Raw genomic sequence first — 17963 nt, forward strand, 5'->3', positions numbered from 1 at the left:
GCAGCCAATGGCTCGCGGACCCATCACTTTGAATAGCACTGGTCTAGGTAATACTTACTCCTGCCTTGAGTGTGGAGGACTGAACTAGAAGACTTCTCAAGGTCCCTTCCAGTGCTACGATTCTATGATTAAGATTACTCAGGTCCAAAAATGGTTATCTGACATAGGGTGCTACATTTCTTAAAGGATCAATTTAATTAATTTTAACTCAAACTAATTGAACAATTTACTTGTAAATTCTCAGAAAATTCATTCTGTACTCAAAGAGCAAGTGCTGTAAGTCTGGGAAGGATACTCTATTCTTCTGACGTAACAATATGGTTGAATCCTGCTTAATGTGCAAAATTCAACTCAACCTTACTACAGGATCACAACCAGCATTTCCAAAATAATTCTGGTGTTGGTACATGAGCCAGAATAGAATCCAGTTTCCTATCTCAAACTTGTGCTGATTTAACAGGGCTAAAATTTATTTTAGTCACTGAAGCAAGCAGAAAAGAAAGATCCTGAATATACACAAGGAGCAGATAGGTTGAGTAAACGGGTACCATTTTAAAACACAGGCATCCTTATGACCACAATAACAGCATCTTTAAGCACAAAAAATCAAAATTTCAATGACCAATACTGATCATATATTATAATATATTTGCATATTTATTTAAACAGTGTGAGGTAAAAAAGCGCATGGATTTGACATAAGGAATACCCATACACAAAAATTTAAGGTTATTCACCTGTAACTGGAGTTGTTCAATATGGGCACTGCATATTCACACCTAGAGGCTATACAAAGAAAAACAGGGTCTAAAACTAACTTTCATTTAGTGCGAATGGGAACTCTGCTAAAGACATCAAATCTTCCTGTGGAAAGGCCTCCAAACACTCAACAGGCTATATAAAAATACTACTGTACAAAACTACCACTAATTCAATAGTTATTTCCTCTTGGGCAGCACAATCAACGGGTTATAGCAGAAGACCAAGACTCAGAACTCCTAGCTTTATTTCTTTATTTTTATTTCAATTTTATATTCACTATGAGAGATTGTGTGCGCAAGACATTGGGCAAGTTACAATCGCCCCATACTTGAGTATTCTTATCTGTACAAAGGAGGAATGATACTTGCACATCTCTGTAAAGCATACAAAATTCTTTAAAAAGTGCTACAGAAGTAAACAGAATTATTATGTAGTAATACTACACAATCCCCCAAACTGCCTTATTTTTCGTGTATTGATTTTTGGCCATACTGAAAAACAATGAAGTAGAAATTGTTTATTTCACAAAGCAGGCTCTTTAACAGCAGGAAATCAGACACTGAGGTACTTATAATTATAGAACAGTCCCAATATAACAGCCTTTTAGAAGTCTGCATGTGGATATTTTTTTTTTGGCTCAGTCTACATTTAATTTTACAACCCCATCCCTTCAGCTGAATTCTTGGTGGTATATTTCAGCCACTGTCTGTGTGTGATATCATCTATAAAAGTTACTAATATAAAGCCTTCTTGGACTAACCTTAGCCTTTGTTTATAGTAATCTTCATCTCCATCATCTCTGCATCTCTTTACTCTACGATTTCCTACTGTGTTCTCTTCCTCTTCCTCAGAGCTTGGGAAGAAGTCTTCATCCTCCTCAGCTTCTTCCTTAAGGTTTCTCTTCCCTGAATGTTTTCTTCCTCCTGGCAAAGTCTTCAGTTCGTAATCAGAATTATCATCAGCATGAAAAAATGCCGCCACCTCTTCCTCCTCCTCTTCTGGATTAAAAAGCTCCTCATCAGGCATATATTCTGACTCTTCACTGTCATCCCCTTGTTCACCTCTCAGCTTCTCCTTGACCTCAGGACGTCTCTTTTCCTTTGGAATTCCTATCTTAAATTGGATCTGAAGAGCATGGTTCTGAAGTTTCTTCATGTGCTTTTTCAGGCGCTTGTCTGTTTTTGACAGCGTTCTGGTTTTGCACCCCTTTCCCTTTATGACTAATGTGGGAGTTTCACACTGAATTTTCTTGGCCTGTGCTTTATTCTTTGCTCCCTTCTTAAGGGCTGACCTTTTCCTTTCGGATGACAGCTTAGCTTGATCTGCCAAATACTTCTCAAAATCAGATGCTTCATTTAGCATTAACCTGCGTGGCTTCTTTTCTATCTTCTGAGGGACCTTTGTTCCAAAAGGGGTCATCTGACCAGTACGAATGAGTTCCTCCCATTCCGTTTCCTGGACTGGCATGAGCATACTGCCAAGAGACGATGGACCAGGCTCTGCAAAGAGACTCAGAACATTCATTTCTTATCGGCAGACTCATTTATGTGCTCTTGAGTAATATCCCGCAGTTCAAACAGATAAGCAGGTTTGTTTTAACCTTTAAAATTTATTCATTTTAATAATATATAAAGCATCAATCCTGAAAACTAGCACCTTTCCTCATACACTGTACAGAATAAACCAAAATTACATCCAACTAATTCAATGGTTAGAGAAACCAGCCATACAAACTAAACTGGAGGGAAAAAGAGAAAAAAAAAGTTCCAAAAAGGAAGAGAATGAAATAGAAGGCCAAAAGGGTCAGATAACATTTTACATGTACAGTATATAGCACTTTTTATCTCCAAACTACACACACAATACAATCACTTCATCCACCACTGAAATGCAGCCATTTCTGACATAAGCATATCTGCAAAGATAATCAGAAATTAAGTCAATATCCACATCTCCAAGCATTAACCCACTGCCATCACAACACTCATTACCACTAACGTCCTCTCTGACATACTGACTTTCCACAAGTCAAAAAACTGAAATTCCCACAGACCACTTTAACTTGATCTTCCAACACTACAATTAATAATTTAATGGCTATTATACTCTTAAACTTGCAGTCTTAGCATTTCTTCACACCATACATCAGAGAAGGGACACAAGACTGATTATACACTCAAAGTTTCTTACCTTATCAAATACCCTACCAAACATCTACTATAGATCACTGCCATCTACCTTCCGATTATGACTTAAAAAAAAATAGTAACTACACAGAACACAAAACAAAACTGTGCACAAAAATTATTGAAATGTTCATACACCACACACACTGGTCTATATGTATATACATTCGCAACATGATGCATAACAAAAAGTTGGCAGGTACACTAAGTGACTGGTGCAGTACCTGAAACCACTTTTAACTCATGTTAACTGAGTAGTTAACAAGATGCTGGTATCTTAACTCCATTTCTTCGATTCAGTGCCCAATTCATGTCCTTTCCAGAATTTCCCAGATACTCACACTGCATCCACAAGCTCATTTCCTTCAGATTCCTTTTTATTAATGTTTCTTGATGAGACTACAATTAATATCTCCACAATACAACTGTTCCTCTTCCTCAGCCTTCCCATCAGAAGGACAGAAATTACAGTTACAATCCTGTAAGGTACTTAAGGGTACAACTGGATCACATTGTAGGACTGGGGCCTCTGGCATTGAACCAGCATAGTAGTTAAGCTTGTGCTTAACTTTAAGCATGAGTAGTCCCACTAAATTCAGTGAGATTACAAATGTACCTAACTACATTTCTGTATCAGGACCCATGTTAGTAAATGCCAAATATAGAACTTAGTTAATTTGTGTAGTCAATTTTTTTTTTTTTTTACGGTTGTACCATATTCCAAAATGATTCAATTGCACACTTCCTTATCCCACCCAAGGGGAACCTAATTTAAAATTAATGCATAATTTAAAAAAAAGGGCTGTTTATTTAAATTACTATAGTTCTTCCGCTACACATCCTGAGTGTGATGAGCAGGTGTGCAAGTAACTTGAGTTTAATGTTCTTTGAACAGACACGATTGCTCTTCAAGATCAACCATACCCTGCTACAGCTTTATGTTAACTTTTTTATATGTTTGCATGTTATATCTAGGTATTTATAAGCTAATGACCATAGCATCAGAACACTATTTCCTTCGAAATATTTATTTACAGAAAACAAGGATTCAGTAATCACATATTAGCTATTTCCGTAAACTCATTACTTTACCAGATTACATAACTGTAAGCTTTCAGAAATAAGAAACATACACTGGACGTAAAGACCTCGTCATGACTAAGCTACACTTCCTCGTACCCAATGCCTGAGTTTTAGTGCACAGAGCATAAAAGGAAGGATCTTATGGTGTATTTCTATTCACAAACGTGACCGTCAAAAGTGGCACATTCTTATTCCATAGATCTATTCCAACTCAAATCTACCACTTTTACTGTCAAAAATAAATCTTTACTGCTTTTTACTCCTTTATGACCTGCAGATCCAACACAGATGTGAGTGTGAGAGCGGGAACCTATTCAACCCATGTGTCAGAACAGTATTATAAATTTCAGTGCACTACCCCTGTACAAACTCACTGAACTATAATAGGGTTGCACAGATATCAATGGGTGCCTATTTTGGCCTTCAGAATTTTGATTATTAGTGATGATGTACAAGACAGAAAGATACCAGCTTGACTCTAAGAACTCATGCTGGGTTTGCAGAGGGAAGTAAGAAAAAACAACAATACATGCTCAGTTAGATATGATCTTGGAAACATTGAGACAATCATCAGGGTATTCCGCAAGAAACTGTTGTTCTCACACTGTACAGCTTGTATAACACAAACATTTTTTAAATTTCTAATAAGTGTTTCCTACCAAGATATGAAAAAACAATTTTGTGAGTACTGATTGATGGCTGATTATAAAATGTAATTCAATCATTACGTTAGTTTTATCACATTAGCTGTGAAAAATTTTAAGATTTCCAATTTATTAAGCCCAATACTCTAATGCACATTAGCCCTCCCTACTGAACTAAGCACAGATCTACTTTCAGTCTTTAAAAATCCCCATATGGATACTCCGAGATCTGCAATTCTGCAGGTGCAGAAAATTAAGTGTTCCTAAAATCACTCTTTGAAAACAAACCACTGAAATTTATTTACTCATGTTCATTGGCAAAGATCTAGGCAATGAGCTTCAAACTACAAAAGGCATTACACAGAAATGACAAAAACTCAGAAAAAGATCTGCAATGGCATTTTCCCTCACCTTCATCATCCTGAAATTCAACATCATTTGTTCCAATGAGAGTCTCTGCTCCACCAAGAACTGCTTGGAGACGCTTTTGTTTTGCTCTGATCTTTTTTAACTGTTGCTCCTTGAATGACAATAGTGTACAAAATTTAAAACTCTTGGTAACAGACTTGCTTTTCTTACAAACAACAAGGTTCAAGCTGTTATTAATATGTTAAGTAGAAGGTTAGCATTTTGCATCTGAAACAAGTTTAAATTCCGATGTGGTTCTATGTGATAAAAATGCATGCGGAAGGTGTCATCCCAGCACCTGGTGGATACTTCTCTACATAACAAATACACATCCACACCCCCAGTTTGGCATAGTTCATCATGACTGGGGCACAAATTTCTAAAAGTGCACTAATTTAGGTGCACATGCACAGCATATACATGCAAACACCAGATGGGCATGCACGAGTTAAGGTTGTGCACACAAACAAATCTTATGTGCATCAGATACTTTCACATACACTTGGGTATGCATTTTTTTAAACTTGGGCCTAGGATCCAGTGAAGAAAAGCCCCATATATAGCTTATGAAATTTGCACTAAGCATATATTTGAGCTCAGTCAGTGCCAATCCTTCACTTTCATATATGTTAATTACAATCATAAAATTAAAGTACAAATCTTCTCTTCAACACATTTGTTTTGAGATGTGTTGCCACAAAGACTGAAAGAACTCAAAACCAGTCAATGTTCTTCTTCATGCATGAACAGGTACTATTACAGCAAATGAGCTCAAGAGAAGACAACTAATTTATTTGCAAAAAACTAACACCACAGTGCTTGTAACCATACAAGAGTGAGGATATTCAAAACTACGGGTCCTGTAACAATCGTAGCTCACCACCATTTACACTTCTTTCACAATCTTTTATCCACTTTTATTGTCCTCATAAGTGTTATGATGTGGCAAAGTTATGATTCCTAAGGTGACCAACAGGGTTATGGACTGTGTTATACAGGTCATCAGACTAGATAATCATAATGGTCCTTTCTGGATTTGGAATCTATGAATTTCCTGATTTATAAATAAATTGATCAAATTACTAAACACACGAAGCAGTACAAGTTTTTATTACTTATAAACTTCATTCTTTCTAAATCTTTTCCCCTCCCCTCAGAGGCGTATGATTTGAGGATCAAGTTTTAACTTTTTTAAATTTAGTAAAACTACCCTCAATGAGCTGTTTGTTTCCTTAAGAGTGTCATTTGCTGAAAATCCTCCAGCGCACCTGTGTGCAGTTACAAAAGATACTTTCACAAGCACTGACATCCCTGCTGTCATAATGCCCATATTATAAAGCACTTGCCACGTGTCAGCACTAAGCTATCAAGGAGATAATTTCACATCTTAGCTGTTTATAAGGCAACTAACATTTCTGTCTCACTATCAAATAAAATTTGACTTTCACCTACTAAGGATTTTTTTTTAACTACTCAAAAAGGCGAAGTATTATTAAAAACACTGAAATTGCACAAATTACAACACAAATAGGGTGCAACTTGTAATTTAGGGCCTGAATCTGTAAACATCACACATGTAACTTCATTCATTTGACTAATCTCTTAAGATCAATAAGACTACTCATAAAAACAAAGTTGCTCAGGTTTTTCTATACAGTGATTTAGTCTAAGACAGCGGTTCTCAAACTGTGGGTCGTGACCCCGAAGTGGATCGTGACCCTGTTTTAATGGGGTCACTAGGGCTGGCTTAGACTTGCTGGGGCCTGGAGCCAAAGCCCAAGGCCAAGGGCTTCAGCCCTAGGCGGCAGGGCTCAGGTCACAGGTCCCCTGCCTGGGGCTGAAGCCCTTGGGCTTCGGCTTTGGCTCCCTGGCCTGGGGAGGTGGGGTTTTGGTTTGCCACCCCTCTCCCCAGGGTGGTGGGGCTTGGGCAGGCTCAGGCTTCGGTCCTCCCTCCTGAGGTCCTGTAGTAATTTTTGTTGTCAGAAGGGGGTCATGGTGCAATAAAGTTTGAGAACCTTTGGTCTAAGACTTCAGCAGTTTTAGAAATAGCTAATAAAGATCACCTCATCCAAGTTAGTTATTATCCTGCAACTGGTTGTTCAATTTAATTCATTTTCAGATAACATGGACACAAGTGTGGAGAAAAAAAAAAATCACATAACATTGCTAACACTCTGAAACACCACCATGAGGCCCTGCAGGAATTTATTTACAATCATTTATCAAAACAAGCTCTAGAACTATTATTTTAGAGACTGATCCAAAGCCCAAGTCAATGGAACAACTCCCACTGACTTCAGAGGCTTTGGATTAAGTTCTTATAACCTTTGGGTAAAAAAAACAAAAACAAAAAACAACTGTTGAAATGGTGAAAGAACTGCAATTTTAGACTCTGACCCTTTATCAGGATCCTCAAGTGTGAAGCCTGACACAGGATCAGCGCCTTAAGCAATCCAAAGCACAAGTTAATTTTTTTCAGTCACCTTGTTATACTTTTGTCGTTTTACAGAGTCTAGTTTTCTGTTTATATCTTTGCTATTGACAGCTTGAGGAGTAAGTTGCTCTATAATTGTATTGATCTGTTTCAAAGATGTCATACAGGACCTGAAAAATACAAAGATGTTCATTTAGTACTCAGTTGTAATAATGAGAAGAGTAAGTTCATGACATTTTCAACTCAGGTAGTTTAAATCTAAAAATTATAGCCAAGATTTTAACAAACAGAAGGCTAAAGTTAGATTTCTAAATAAGTATGTTGATTTTCTTGGCCTCTGAATTTTACAAAGGCTAGTTTTTAAAATGAATCAAGCATTCGTAAAAATGTTTTTATGATTTTTTAAAAATGTTAAACAGTTCTGTTCAATACAAACAATCCACTGCAGTATTTGGAACTCAATAATTACAACTCTGCTAATGCACAACTACCAGGAAGTAGAGCCCTGCAGTGGGATTGGGATCCCATGGGGTCCTGCAGGACCTGCTGCCATAAGAGGAGTGGGATTAAAGAATAGTTCCGTGCAGGACTCTACCAGGAAGTGAAACTGGCAAATCTACTTTTATTATCCAAGGTAAGAGAAGTGCAAGAAATAAGTATAAGCGGTGAAAGAGTTGGGTTTCTTTTTTAAATCTGTTTTAATAATCTATAGTAATAAAATACATTGCTATGGGCATTTATTTTAAATCTTATTTTAACCTTAGTGTCTCTTTAATTTAACAGATACAATTATTTTTGTATTGTGCTGTAAAATAATTTTAAGAAGGTACAGTAGTACTGAACCTTTCATGCCTAGGCCACTATATTTGTTCAAATTCTTATATATAACCTGTCACTGCCTCACGTAAAGCCTAGGTGGATAGTAACCAAAAAGTGTCACCATTTAATGACATGATCCGTTAAAATTGGCGGGGGGGAGACGACGACGTGGGACTGTCTCATCGATAGAAATGACAGCACAAAGAGCCTACTGTACTGATTAGCTACAGATAAGAGGTAAAACTAACATTTTTTGAATACAAGATACTGAATTCTTCTTTTCTCCATTGTGTACAACATCAATACATGATGTCACATTGGACCAGCTGCAGCATGTGATAATACATTACCATTCAAACTAACAATCAGAAATGCAAAGGAAAGCATACCAGCCCAAACAAATAATGGTGGAGAGAGTGGATTTTTAAATATACATTAAAGAAGCAAGCTTCTCTCTCTACCTGTCCTTATTTTCACACTTGTCTATAATTTGCTGCTTGACTAGTCTGCCAGCTTGTTCATTTATATAACAATGCAAGACCGAGTGATATTTTTGGATGCTAATATTAGGCCAAACAAAAATCAAACCATCAGACTCTGATGCAACAAGCAGAGGTCTCTTTGGAATGTAACCAGAAATTACATGAGCAAATGTGCAAACAGAGATGAAGAACGAGTCTCACGCTGTTCGAGGCCCTATTAGCTAAACAGCAAGGGCCAGAAGAGCTTCTTTGAGGATGTACACGCTGTGGATAAATTCACATTTACTCTTGCAAAGTGGCCTCTGTTGAATGAAATAAGTGCTACAATGTGTTTTTAAATGAGAATCATAATTCGCTGTTGCCATCCACTGTATGTGCAACAAATGCATTGTGCAAAGCCATGCTTTCTCCATCACATTTTCTCTTATTACTTAGGTTTGGGGTGGAACGTACTAGTGAAAACTTCTTCATGGATGTCTCCTCCCACTAAATGTGCCCCTTCTATATGTGGGGATCCTGTATTGGCCTTTGGCACATTTGCAAGTTCTAATGGTGGACTAAATACATCATCCTGATGCCCAGCTTTGCATCTCAAAAGCACTATGTAAATGTGAAATAGTCACAACCCCTGTGACTGTGAGATGTTCATCTGTAAACTGAGGATAATGGCCAAGCACAGCAATAGTCTTTCCTAGTCTCAAAACCAACACATCTTCAACCACATCTCCCTTCCCCTTCAGCTCCAAAATCATCAAGAAAGCAGTTAAAAATCATTGCTTTGAATTCATCTCCTCCAAACCCATCCCCACTCCCCTCTTACTTATTATTTTGGGGAAGTTACACATTATAGTATGTGTTACCTTATTCAGAGATCAGACTAGATGATCACAATGATCCCTTTTGACCTTGGAACATATTACCCTAATCTAGATTCCACCCTCCGCTGCTCCACTGAGTTATGACCTATTCCTCACCAGGTCTCAGGGCTTTTACTCCTTCCTCACCATCCCTGACCTCTCTGCTGTTTCTAAACACTTTAGATCACCCCTTCCCTTCGCATGTTGTCCTTCTATTCATTTTGTGACTGTCCTTTCCCCTAGTTCTCCTCCTACTTTTCTGGCCATTCCTTCAGGGTCTACTTACAAATCTTCCTGCTTCCCTCTCCCATTTTTAGAGTCCTACAGAACTATATAGCCTTGGCCACTTCCTCTTCTCCTTCTACACCTTCTTCTTTGTGTGATCTCATCTGATCACATAGCTTCAACTACTGTAGCTCTGACATCAATGCTGACAACACAAACATCTGCCTCTTACTCCTGACTTGTCTGAAGCCATCCGGTCACTCACTTCATCCTCTTTCTTTGACATCTCCTCCTGGGTATCTTTTCTATCACTTTTGACTTAAAAAACTAACATGGTCACAACTGAACTTTGTCTTTTTTCCAAAACTCTCTCCACTCCCTCTCTTCTGTTACTGTTGAACACACCATTATCCACTCTATAACTGAGGTCTGTAACCCACATCATCTTTGACTCTTTCCTATCCACAGACCCATACATCTACTAGGCCATCTCCAAATCTTGCTGCTGCTGCTTCCTTCGTAACATCACTTAAATCCCCCTTTTTTCTCTGTCTACACAACTAGAACTCTCCTTTAGGCCCTTGTCACCTCCCATTTTGGTCACAAAAGCCTCATCCTATCTGATCTCCCTGAGACGTCTGACCTGGGTTCTATTCCCTTCCTCTGCCACTGATTAGCTAGATAATCTCAGGTAAGTCATTTAACATATACCTGCATGTGCTTCACGTTCTCCACCCCGTATAATGGTAATAAGGATTCAACTAATCAACTATTTTGAGATGTGATGGTGAAATGAGTGATACATAAGCATTTCAATCTCTTACTTTTATGACTCAACAAACTTTTATTACTAGGTACCACACGAGTTTAAAAGTAGTAAGAGACTGCACACAAACTTACCTTAAATCGTCCAGCACCGATTGGTATTCTGCCTCTGCATTGGCTAATTTCGTGGCCTTGTTCGCGTCACTGATCGCGCTGTCTACCTGCTGGAGGACTCCTTGCTCCAGCACATCCTGGTCGTACACGTCAACCCCCAGACCTTTCAGCTCCGCAACCTGGGCACTGGGCGCCACGGACTGGATCTGCTGCCTGTCAATGCGTAACAGCGGCTGTCCCGTGCGGGGGGGCTCCCGCGAGAGAACCCCGGAGGAGCCGCAGGGGCCATTCTCGGAGGCCGGAGCTCCAGGGCTGCCCCCCAGGTCGCTGTCACACGGGCCCGTCCCCTGGGCAGTCCCCGCCTCCCCAGCGCTGCTCGGACCCGGATCGCTCGCAGCGGCCCCAGGGCCCCGCTCGTGGGACCCGCCCGGCGGGCGGCCTGTCTCCGTGGGCATCCTCGGCGCGAGCACGGCCCCGCGGGGCGATAGGCCCAAGCCAGCCCACGCCGGGGAGCCGCGCCGCGGTGACAGGGCGAGCCCGGGGTGTCCGGCCCCCCTCAGCTCCGCCGGCCCCGAGCGCCGAGACTCAACTCAGCGCGAGGAACTCGCCGCGAGCCGGAAGGCACACTGCGCAGGTAGCGCATGCGTAGAAGCAACCGTTCCTCTGCACGCGCCCGGCGCACAGAGAGCGCGCAGGTCCGTCACTACCTCGTCCTCGTCCTCCCCCCTCCCTCTCGCCTGAGCAGGAGACAAGAGCGCATGCGCTGCCTTCCCGTGGCTCTCCTGGAGAGAGGGGTAGGGCTGCGCATGCGCCTTCTCCTGACTGACTGTAGGCTCTAAAAAGAAAAGGAGGACTTGTGGCACCTTAGAGACTAACAAATTTATTAGAGCATAAGCTTTCATGAGCTACAGCTCACTTCATCGGATGCTGTAGCTCACGAAAGCTTATGCTCTAATAAATTTGTTAGTCTCTAAGGTGCCACAAGTACTCCTTTTCTTTTTACGAATACAGACTAACACGGCTGCTACTCTGAAACCTGTCTGTAGGCTCTAAGCTGCCACAAGTCCTCCTTTTCTTTTTGTGAATACAGACTAACACGGCTGCTCCTCTGAAACCTGTAGGCCCCTGGGAGGATGATGCGCCTCATGGGCACGTTTTCGCTCTGGGCGTCTGCTCCTTCCTCCAGCCCCAACGGGTACCCCAGCATGTCCAGCGGGGCGGAAGGTGGATTTTCCGTCCCCTCCAAAAATGAGCTGCAGGGCAGTGGAAATGTTTTGTTTCCATTTCAGTCCTTTAAAGCAGTTTTACATATAAACATATTTAAATAAACACCTTGTATTGCTCCCTTTTGGGGCCCTCCGGAGTGCAACACATCAGGTTACATATGCAGCTACCGCTGCACAAACAGAGCACGTTGCAGGAGGGGAGGGAATTGTAGAGCAAGAAACTTAGGGCAAAAGCCTGCTCTTGCAAAAAGTGCTACAGGATCTTTGTTAGTCACTTGGAGCACTGGCAGAATTGCTTCTAAAGGTTATTTGAGACAGAGACACCATGCGTGGAACTCAGCAGGTTGGGTCTACACTAGAAAGTTAGATCAGCTTACCTACATCGATCAGCACTATGAAAAAAACGTCATGCCCTGTGCAATGTAATTAAGCTGACCTCTACCCTGGTGTTGACACTGCTTGGTCAACAGAAGAATTCTTCCATCGACCTAGCTATTGCCTCTTGGGGAGGTGGATTTACTATAGCGACAGACGAACCCCTTCCATCACTGTAGAAACTGTGGATGCTACAGCTGCTGCTGTGCCACTGTAGCATTTCTAGTAAAGAGATACCCTCAGTGTATCTATTTCAGAAAGATAAAGGGTTGAGGAGAAGAAGGACTTCCCAATAGCCTTGGCAAATCTGTTTCAGCTCCCACCTCTGCCACAGACTCCTTCTGTGACCTAGGACAAATCCCTTCGACTGACTGTGCTCCTGTTCCCCACCTGTACAATGGGGATAATAGTGCTGCTCTACCGCAGGGATGTTGTGAGGATAAATACAGTAAAGACTGGGAGTTGCTCAGATACTGCAGTGATGAGGCCATCTTAGATAGATGGTTTTGAACCTTTGACTCTAGGGAGTTTGTGTACTTCAGGCCAGTTTAGACCGTAGAGTTGTTCCCTTGTAGAACAAACTTTTCTCTGCAGTGCTGCACGTGGTTTTGTAGTCATCTCTTTTCTACGGGAAAATGTGTGGGTGTTTTGAGACAAGCTGCAGATTTTAAAAATTGGGTTATTTTAAACCATTTTATTGACCAGTGAGGATAATGGAAAATAAAGTAAATATAACAAGGTAACAATATCTCATCATTCCTAGACCGGCCGATGGGGGGGGGGCAAAGGGGGCAATTGCCCAGAGGCCCGGGTGATTTAAAAGGGCCCAGGGGCCCTGGTCACTGCTGCCAGCAGTGCAGCAGGGCTAAGGCAAGCTTCCTGCCTGCCCTTCCTCCGCACTACTCCCGGAAGTGGCCGGTACTTCCCTGCAGCCCCTGGAGAGGGGGTCTCTGCACGCCGCCCCCACCCCAAGCACCGACTATACAACTCCATTGGCCAGGAACTGCAGCCAATGGGAATTGCAGGGGCGGTGTCTGTGGGCAGTGGTGCACGGAGACGCCTTGGGTCCCCGCCTAGGAGCTCCTGCCAGAGGGGTGTGCCGGTCGCTTTCGGGAGCCACCCGAGGTAAGTGCCCTCCCTCCTTCACCCCAACCCCATGTCCCAGCATAGAGTCCGCACCCCTCACCCAAACTCCCTCCCAGAGCCTGCACCCCGCACCCACTCCCGCACCCAAACTTCCTCTCAGAGCCTACTCCCTGCACTCCCTCCCTCACCCCATCCCCTTGCCCCAGCCTGGTGAAAGCAAGTGAGGGTGGGGGAGAGCAAGCGACAGAAGGGGGGGGGTGGAGTGGGCAGAGGGCAGGGCCTTGGAGAAGGAACGGGACAGAGGCATGGTCTCAGGGAAGGGGCAGGGCAAAGGGCGGGCAATGGTATTTGGGTTTGCGTGATTAGACAGTTGGCAACCCTACTGGGTAGGCATGTGGAAGCCCTGACCATGCCGGCAGCTCGCTGGGCACCAGCCAGCGCAGGCACAGCACGACCCAAATGTCAGCTGGACCGCATCCGCGCAGGCGCAGCTTGTGCGTGCGTGGGGGCCCATTGACTGTTCTGCTGAAGCCTGGAATTGCTGTAAGTGGGCCTGTCTGTTCCACAGTTTGCTTCAGTGAAGTGCCACAGAAACAGAAAGAAATTATCTCTAATAATGGCAGGTTTCGGAGTAGCAACCGTGTTAGTCTGTCTTCGCAATAAGAAAAGGAGTACTTTTGGCACCTTAGAGACTAACAAATGTATTTGAGCACATATTTATTCTAATAATGAGGATACATTTATAGTGCACGCTTTATCCCAAATCACTTAACTGATTGGACAGGCTGCATACAGAACATTTGTTCATTATTAGAGAGATGTGTGGTAGGTGGATAGCAGAGTTCAAGCAATTAACTGCCTACTAATCCTCTGTCTTCCTATTCATGCTAGCCAAGGATAACGTCTTTCATCTTCATGCTTCTCACCCTGTCTCCACAAATGAAGTTCTAACAGGGCAGTCAGCTGTCAAACCCTTCTCCACTTCATCCCATCTGAGAGCTGCTTCTTTCTGCTCTCCCAGCTCTCTTGCCGATGTGAGGCTATGTATGCCCCATATCCTCACTCTTTCAGCCCCCAACTCAGCCGTGGGAATATACAGATTGCAACAATCTCTCCAGTGCAATTTACCTGACAGCTCTTTTCAATGTCATCTCTGTGGCACGACCACAGGGCCCACAGGGCTGCAGTTAACAAGAGAGTAGCTTAAGTGAGCTCTAGTGGTGCTCCAAGCATTTAAAACATAGGTATGATTCTTTTGCCTAATTTGTGGTATTTCTAACATGCCCACTACTGTGGTCTTTCTGCACCAGACATAAAATTCAGAGTTTCATTTCTTCATCAAGGACCAGCTACTGTTACTTAGAGATATTTTTTTCTTCTCCCATCTCCTCCTTATAATCACCTGGCCATGAGAAATGATACTGAGTTTTCTTTAACTCTCATTGGGGGAAGGCTTTTGTGACTAGCTCTGAAAATGATGAGGATTGAGCTTATTCCGATCAACAAGCAACGGTGCAGAAAACACTCTTCCCCCTGCTCCTCAGAAGTCTCAATACTGCTTAGCTTCTAGTCCTTTAAGGGCCATAAAGATTAGCAACTTGAGATATATCCAAAATTGGCTGAGTACCAGGGCAGGGTGTATAGCATCTTTGTGATGTACTCTTGCCTGTCTTTCTTGCTCAAAAGATAGGCTACTAATGCAAATATCTTTTGCTCACTGGCTAGGATGAAGGTGCTTACTTTTAACCTATGTTGCCATCTTCTAAATACAAGTAATGAAACTTTGTAATAATTGCTACAACAAATCTAAAGTATGGAGTACACAGCCTTTGTGCAGAGTGAGAAAGAGCGTGACCAGCGAGCGTTTAAGGAGAGAGCAACATGAAGCTGTTGTCAAAGCTAAACAGCTGCACGGAGGGGCAGTCTCTGTTTTCCAGAAGCTGATTAATGAGGAGCAAAACTATAAGCAAAGACTGTCCTGGAAAAAACATACAGAGCTTTACGAGTTGCCAAAAGAGGCACTTTCAAATAAAAAGTTCCTTCCTTCCCAAGCTTGAGAAGAAATGAGTTAATTAAGGACTTCCCATTCGAAAGATGGCCAGATGTCAGCCCAACAGTAAGGGGCCATGGCCCCACATTAAATATTAAATATTATTACTACTAAGGCAGGTGGCAATCACTGTAGCTCCACTGAAGTGTATTGTAGATAGATTATAAAAAGAAAGACCCCTGCCACCCAAAGCTTGTTCACAGGTGAGCCATCTCTACAAAAATCCCAGCCTTATCCAGGAGTGAATTTACAACATCGTTATCCTCAGTGGTGTTAAAACATGGTTCTGTCTTGTAAATAGCTGGGAGTCGGAACCTAATCATCGTTTAAACATGCTTCCAGAGCATGCCACATTCGTGGACTGCACATTTCAGAGACTGTAGAAATACCAGGTTTCAGAGTAGCAGCCGTGTTAGTCTGTATTCGCAAAAAGAAAAGGAGTACTTGTGGCACCTTAGAGACTAACAAATTTATTAGAGCATAAGCTTTCGTGAGCTACAGCTCACGAAATGCATCCGATGAAGTGAGCTGTAGCTCACGAAAGCTTATGCTCTAATAAATTTGTTAGTCTCTAAGGTGCCACAAGTACTCCTTTTCTTTTTGTAGAAATACCGTTAGTTATTGTCTATGGCGTACAAGAGAATCAGTTTGATGCTGCATCCCCAGTGTGGTTGTTTTCATGGGATAGACTGATATCCTTCACACACACACCACCCCCAGATCTAAAGATGTAGAGGCATTAGTGCCAAATTCTGCTCTTGGTGAATGGCTGGCCCCATTAAGGGGAAATGGGGCCTAATCCCACTTGTGATAAGAGCCAGTCACCTCTCCAGGTGGGTAATAATGAAGTAATGAGACCATGTGATTAATTCGCACCAGGCAGCGAGGGAAGAGAGAAGGGAGGAAAGGACAGTCCCTTGGGAAAGGGAGCTGAACTTCACCTAATCGGGGCTAGGAGTGCCACATAGGACAGAAGTCTGAGAAGATACAACTGTACTGAGGAAGCAACTGCAAGGTGTGTGCTGCAAGGAGAAAGACTAGCTCCTGTGGCAAGGAAGGGAACTGAGCCCAACGGTGGGAGGGGAACCGAGAAGAGAGGAAAGTAGGTGAACTCCAAAGGGAAGAGAAATCTTCAAGGAGGAGTGGCTGTGCCCAGCTTGGCAGTGGGGTGGAAACTCTATTGCTTGTGTTCTGTTTCTGAAAGACTCTGGGTAAGTTTTGATTAACTGGACCCCAGCAAGGGGAACGTTTTAAGTATTTGGACTGTGTGGGCTGCTTTTAAGGGGCTCTGAGCAGAAGAGGAAACCGAGGCAGGTGCTGCAGACATCCCCAGGCTGTGAGGAGATGCTTAGGAGATGGCTGACCCTGTTACAGTGCGATTCATGCAATTTCTTTGGAGCCACTGGTGATGTTACTTGGGTGTAACAATCAGTATTCTATTGCTGGAGGATAGAAAGTGAAGGTAAATAGGTTTCAGAGTAGCAGCCGTGTTAGTCTGTATTCGCAAAAAGAAAAGAAGTACTTGTGGCACCTTAGAAACTAACAAATTTATTAGAGCATAAGCTTTCGTGAGCTACAGCTCACTTCATCGGAAATAGTATCCCTATCTTTACTGTCAGTACCTTTATGGCTAGTTGGCAATGCCTGCAATGGCTGCCTGCAATGTGTTTAGTTTATTAAATCAGAAAAAGATTAGTTTTCTGGACAGGGTGGATTTTGCTTGTGTCTTTTATTGTTGTCTTTTCAATGTAGTTGTAGTGCTCTCCCCATGGTTTGCCCTAATCTGTGAGCATTAAAGATGACACTTCATCCTTGCTGGAGATGACCCAGGCAGCTTTTGAGAGAGTAATTATGCTCTTTGATCTGAATTAATGATACTGGGAAATTAAATTCTGGGAGCTTCCTCCCATTCCCTCTTCCATGTGGGATTACTGGCAGAGTGTCTAAAGCAACTGCTTGGAACTCAGCTGTTCATGGATGGCTGTGGAGGCTATCAGGGTCCCTCCCCACTCTGAACTCTAGGGTACAGATGTGGGGACCCACATGAAATACCCCCTAATCTTATTTCTACCAGCTTAGGTTAAAACTTCCCCAAGGCACAAACTCTTTGCCCTTGGAGGGTATGCTGCCACCACGAAGTGATTTAACAAAGAATTAGGGACAGGACCACTTGGAGTTCCTATTCCCCCAAAATATCCCCCTGTTGGGGACACTGGGCATGGCCACTAGGTAACTCAAGGGGATGTAAGACCACAAGTGTCGATGTAGCCCCCCTCGCTCTAGGCCCAGATGGCCCCCCCTTCCCTTTTCTGCCTGGAGATACTCACAGCCTTCACGCTGAGAAATTTGCAACAGTGTATTGCAGGCACAGATTGGCTGGAGCAAGATTAGGTCAAGCAGGACAGGAATGTTAGATAGTGCTGAACAAACAACTCCATATATGGGGG

The 17963-nt window shown here is 42.6% G+C and overlaps 1 protein-coding gene across 3 annotated transcripts in view; it reads right to left on the reverse strand.

Moving 5' to 3' along the window:
* The window catches only part of ERCC6 (ERCC excision repair 6, chromatin remodeling factor), an 82080-nt gene extending 70658 nt beyond the window's left edge, over positions 1-11422 (reverse strand). For 2 of the 3 annotated variants that reach the window (XM_038409732.2, XM_043518524.1), the window contains exons 1-4: positions 10801-11422; positions 7567-7687; positions 5087-5195; positions 1523-2261 (exon numbers count right to left, since the gene is read on the reverse strand). In XM_038409732.2, coding sequence (XP_038265660.1) covers positions 1523-2261; positions 5087-5195; positions 7567-7687; positions 10801-11234 — 1403 coding nt within the window. In that variant the 5' untranslated portion in view covers positions 11235-11422. The remainder of the gene's footprint in view (positions 1-1522; positions 2262-5086; positions 5196-7566; positions 7688-10800) is intronic. The other variant, XM_038409731.2, reaches the window with a different exon arrangement.
* Positions 11423-17963: the final 6541 nt, after the last annotated feature.

The sequence above is a fragment of the Dermochelys coriacea genome, chromosome 7 (assembly GCF_009764565.3).
Source record: "Dermochelys coriacea isolate rDerCor1 chromosome 7, rDerCor1.pri.v4, whole genome shotgun sequence".
Classification (NCBI taxonomy): Eukaryota; Metazoa; Chordata; order Testudines; family Dermochelyidae; genus Dermochelys; species Dermochelys coriacea.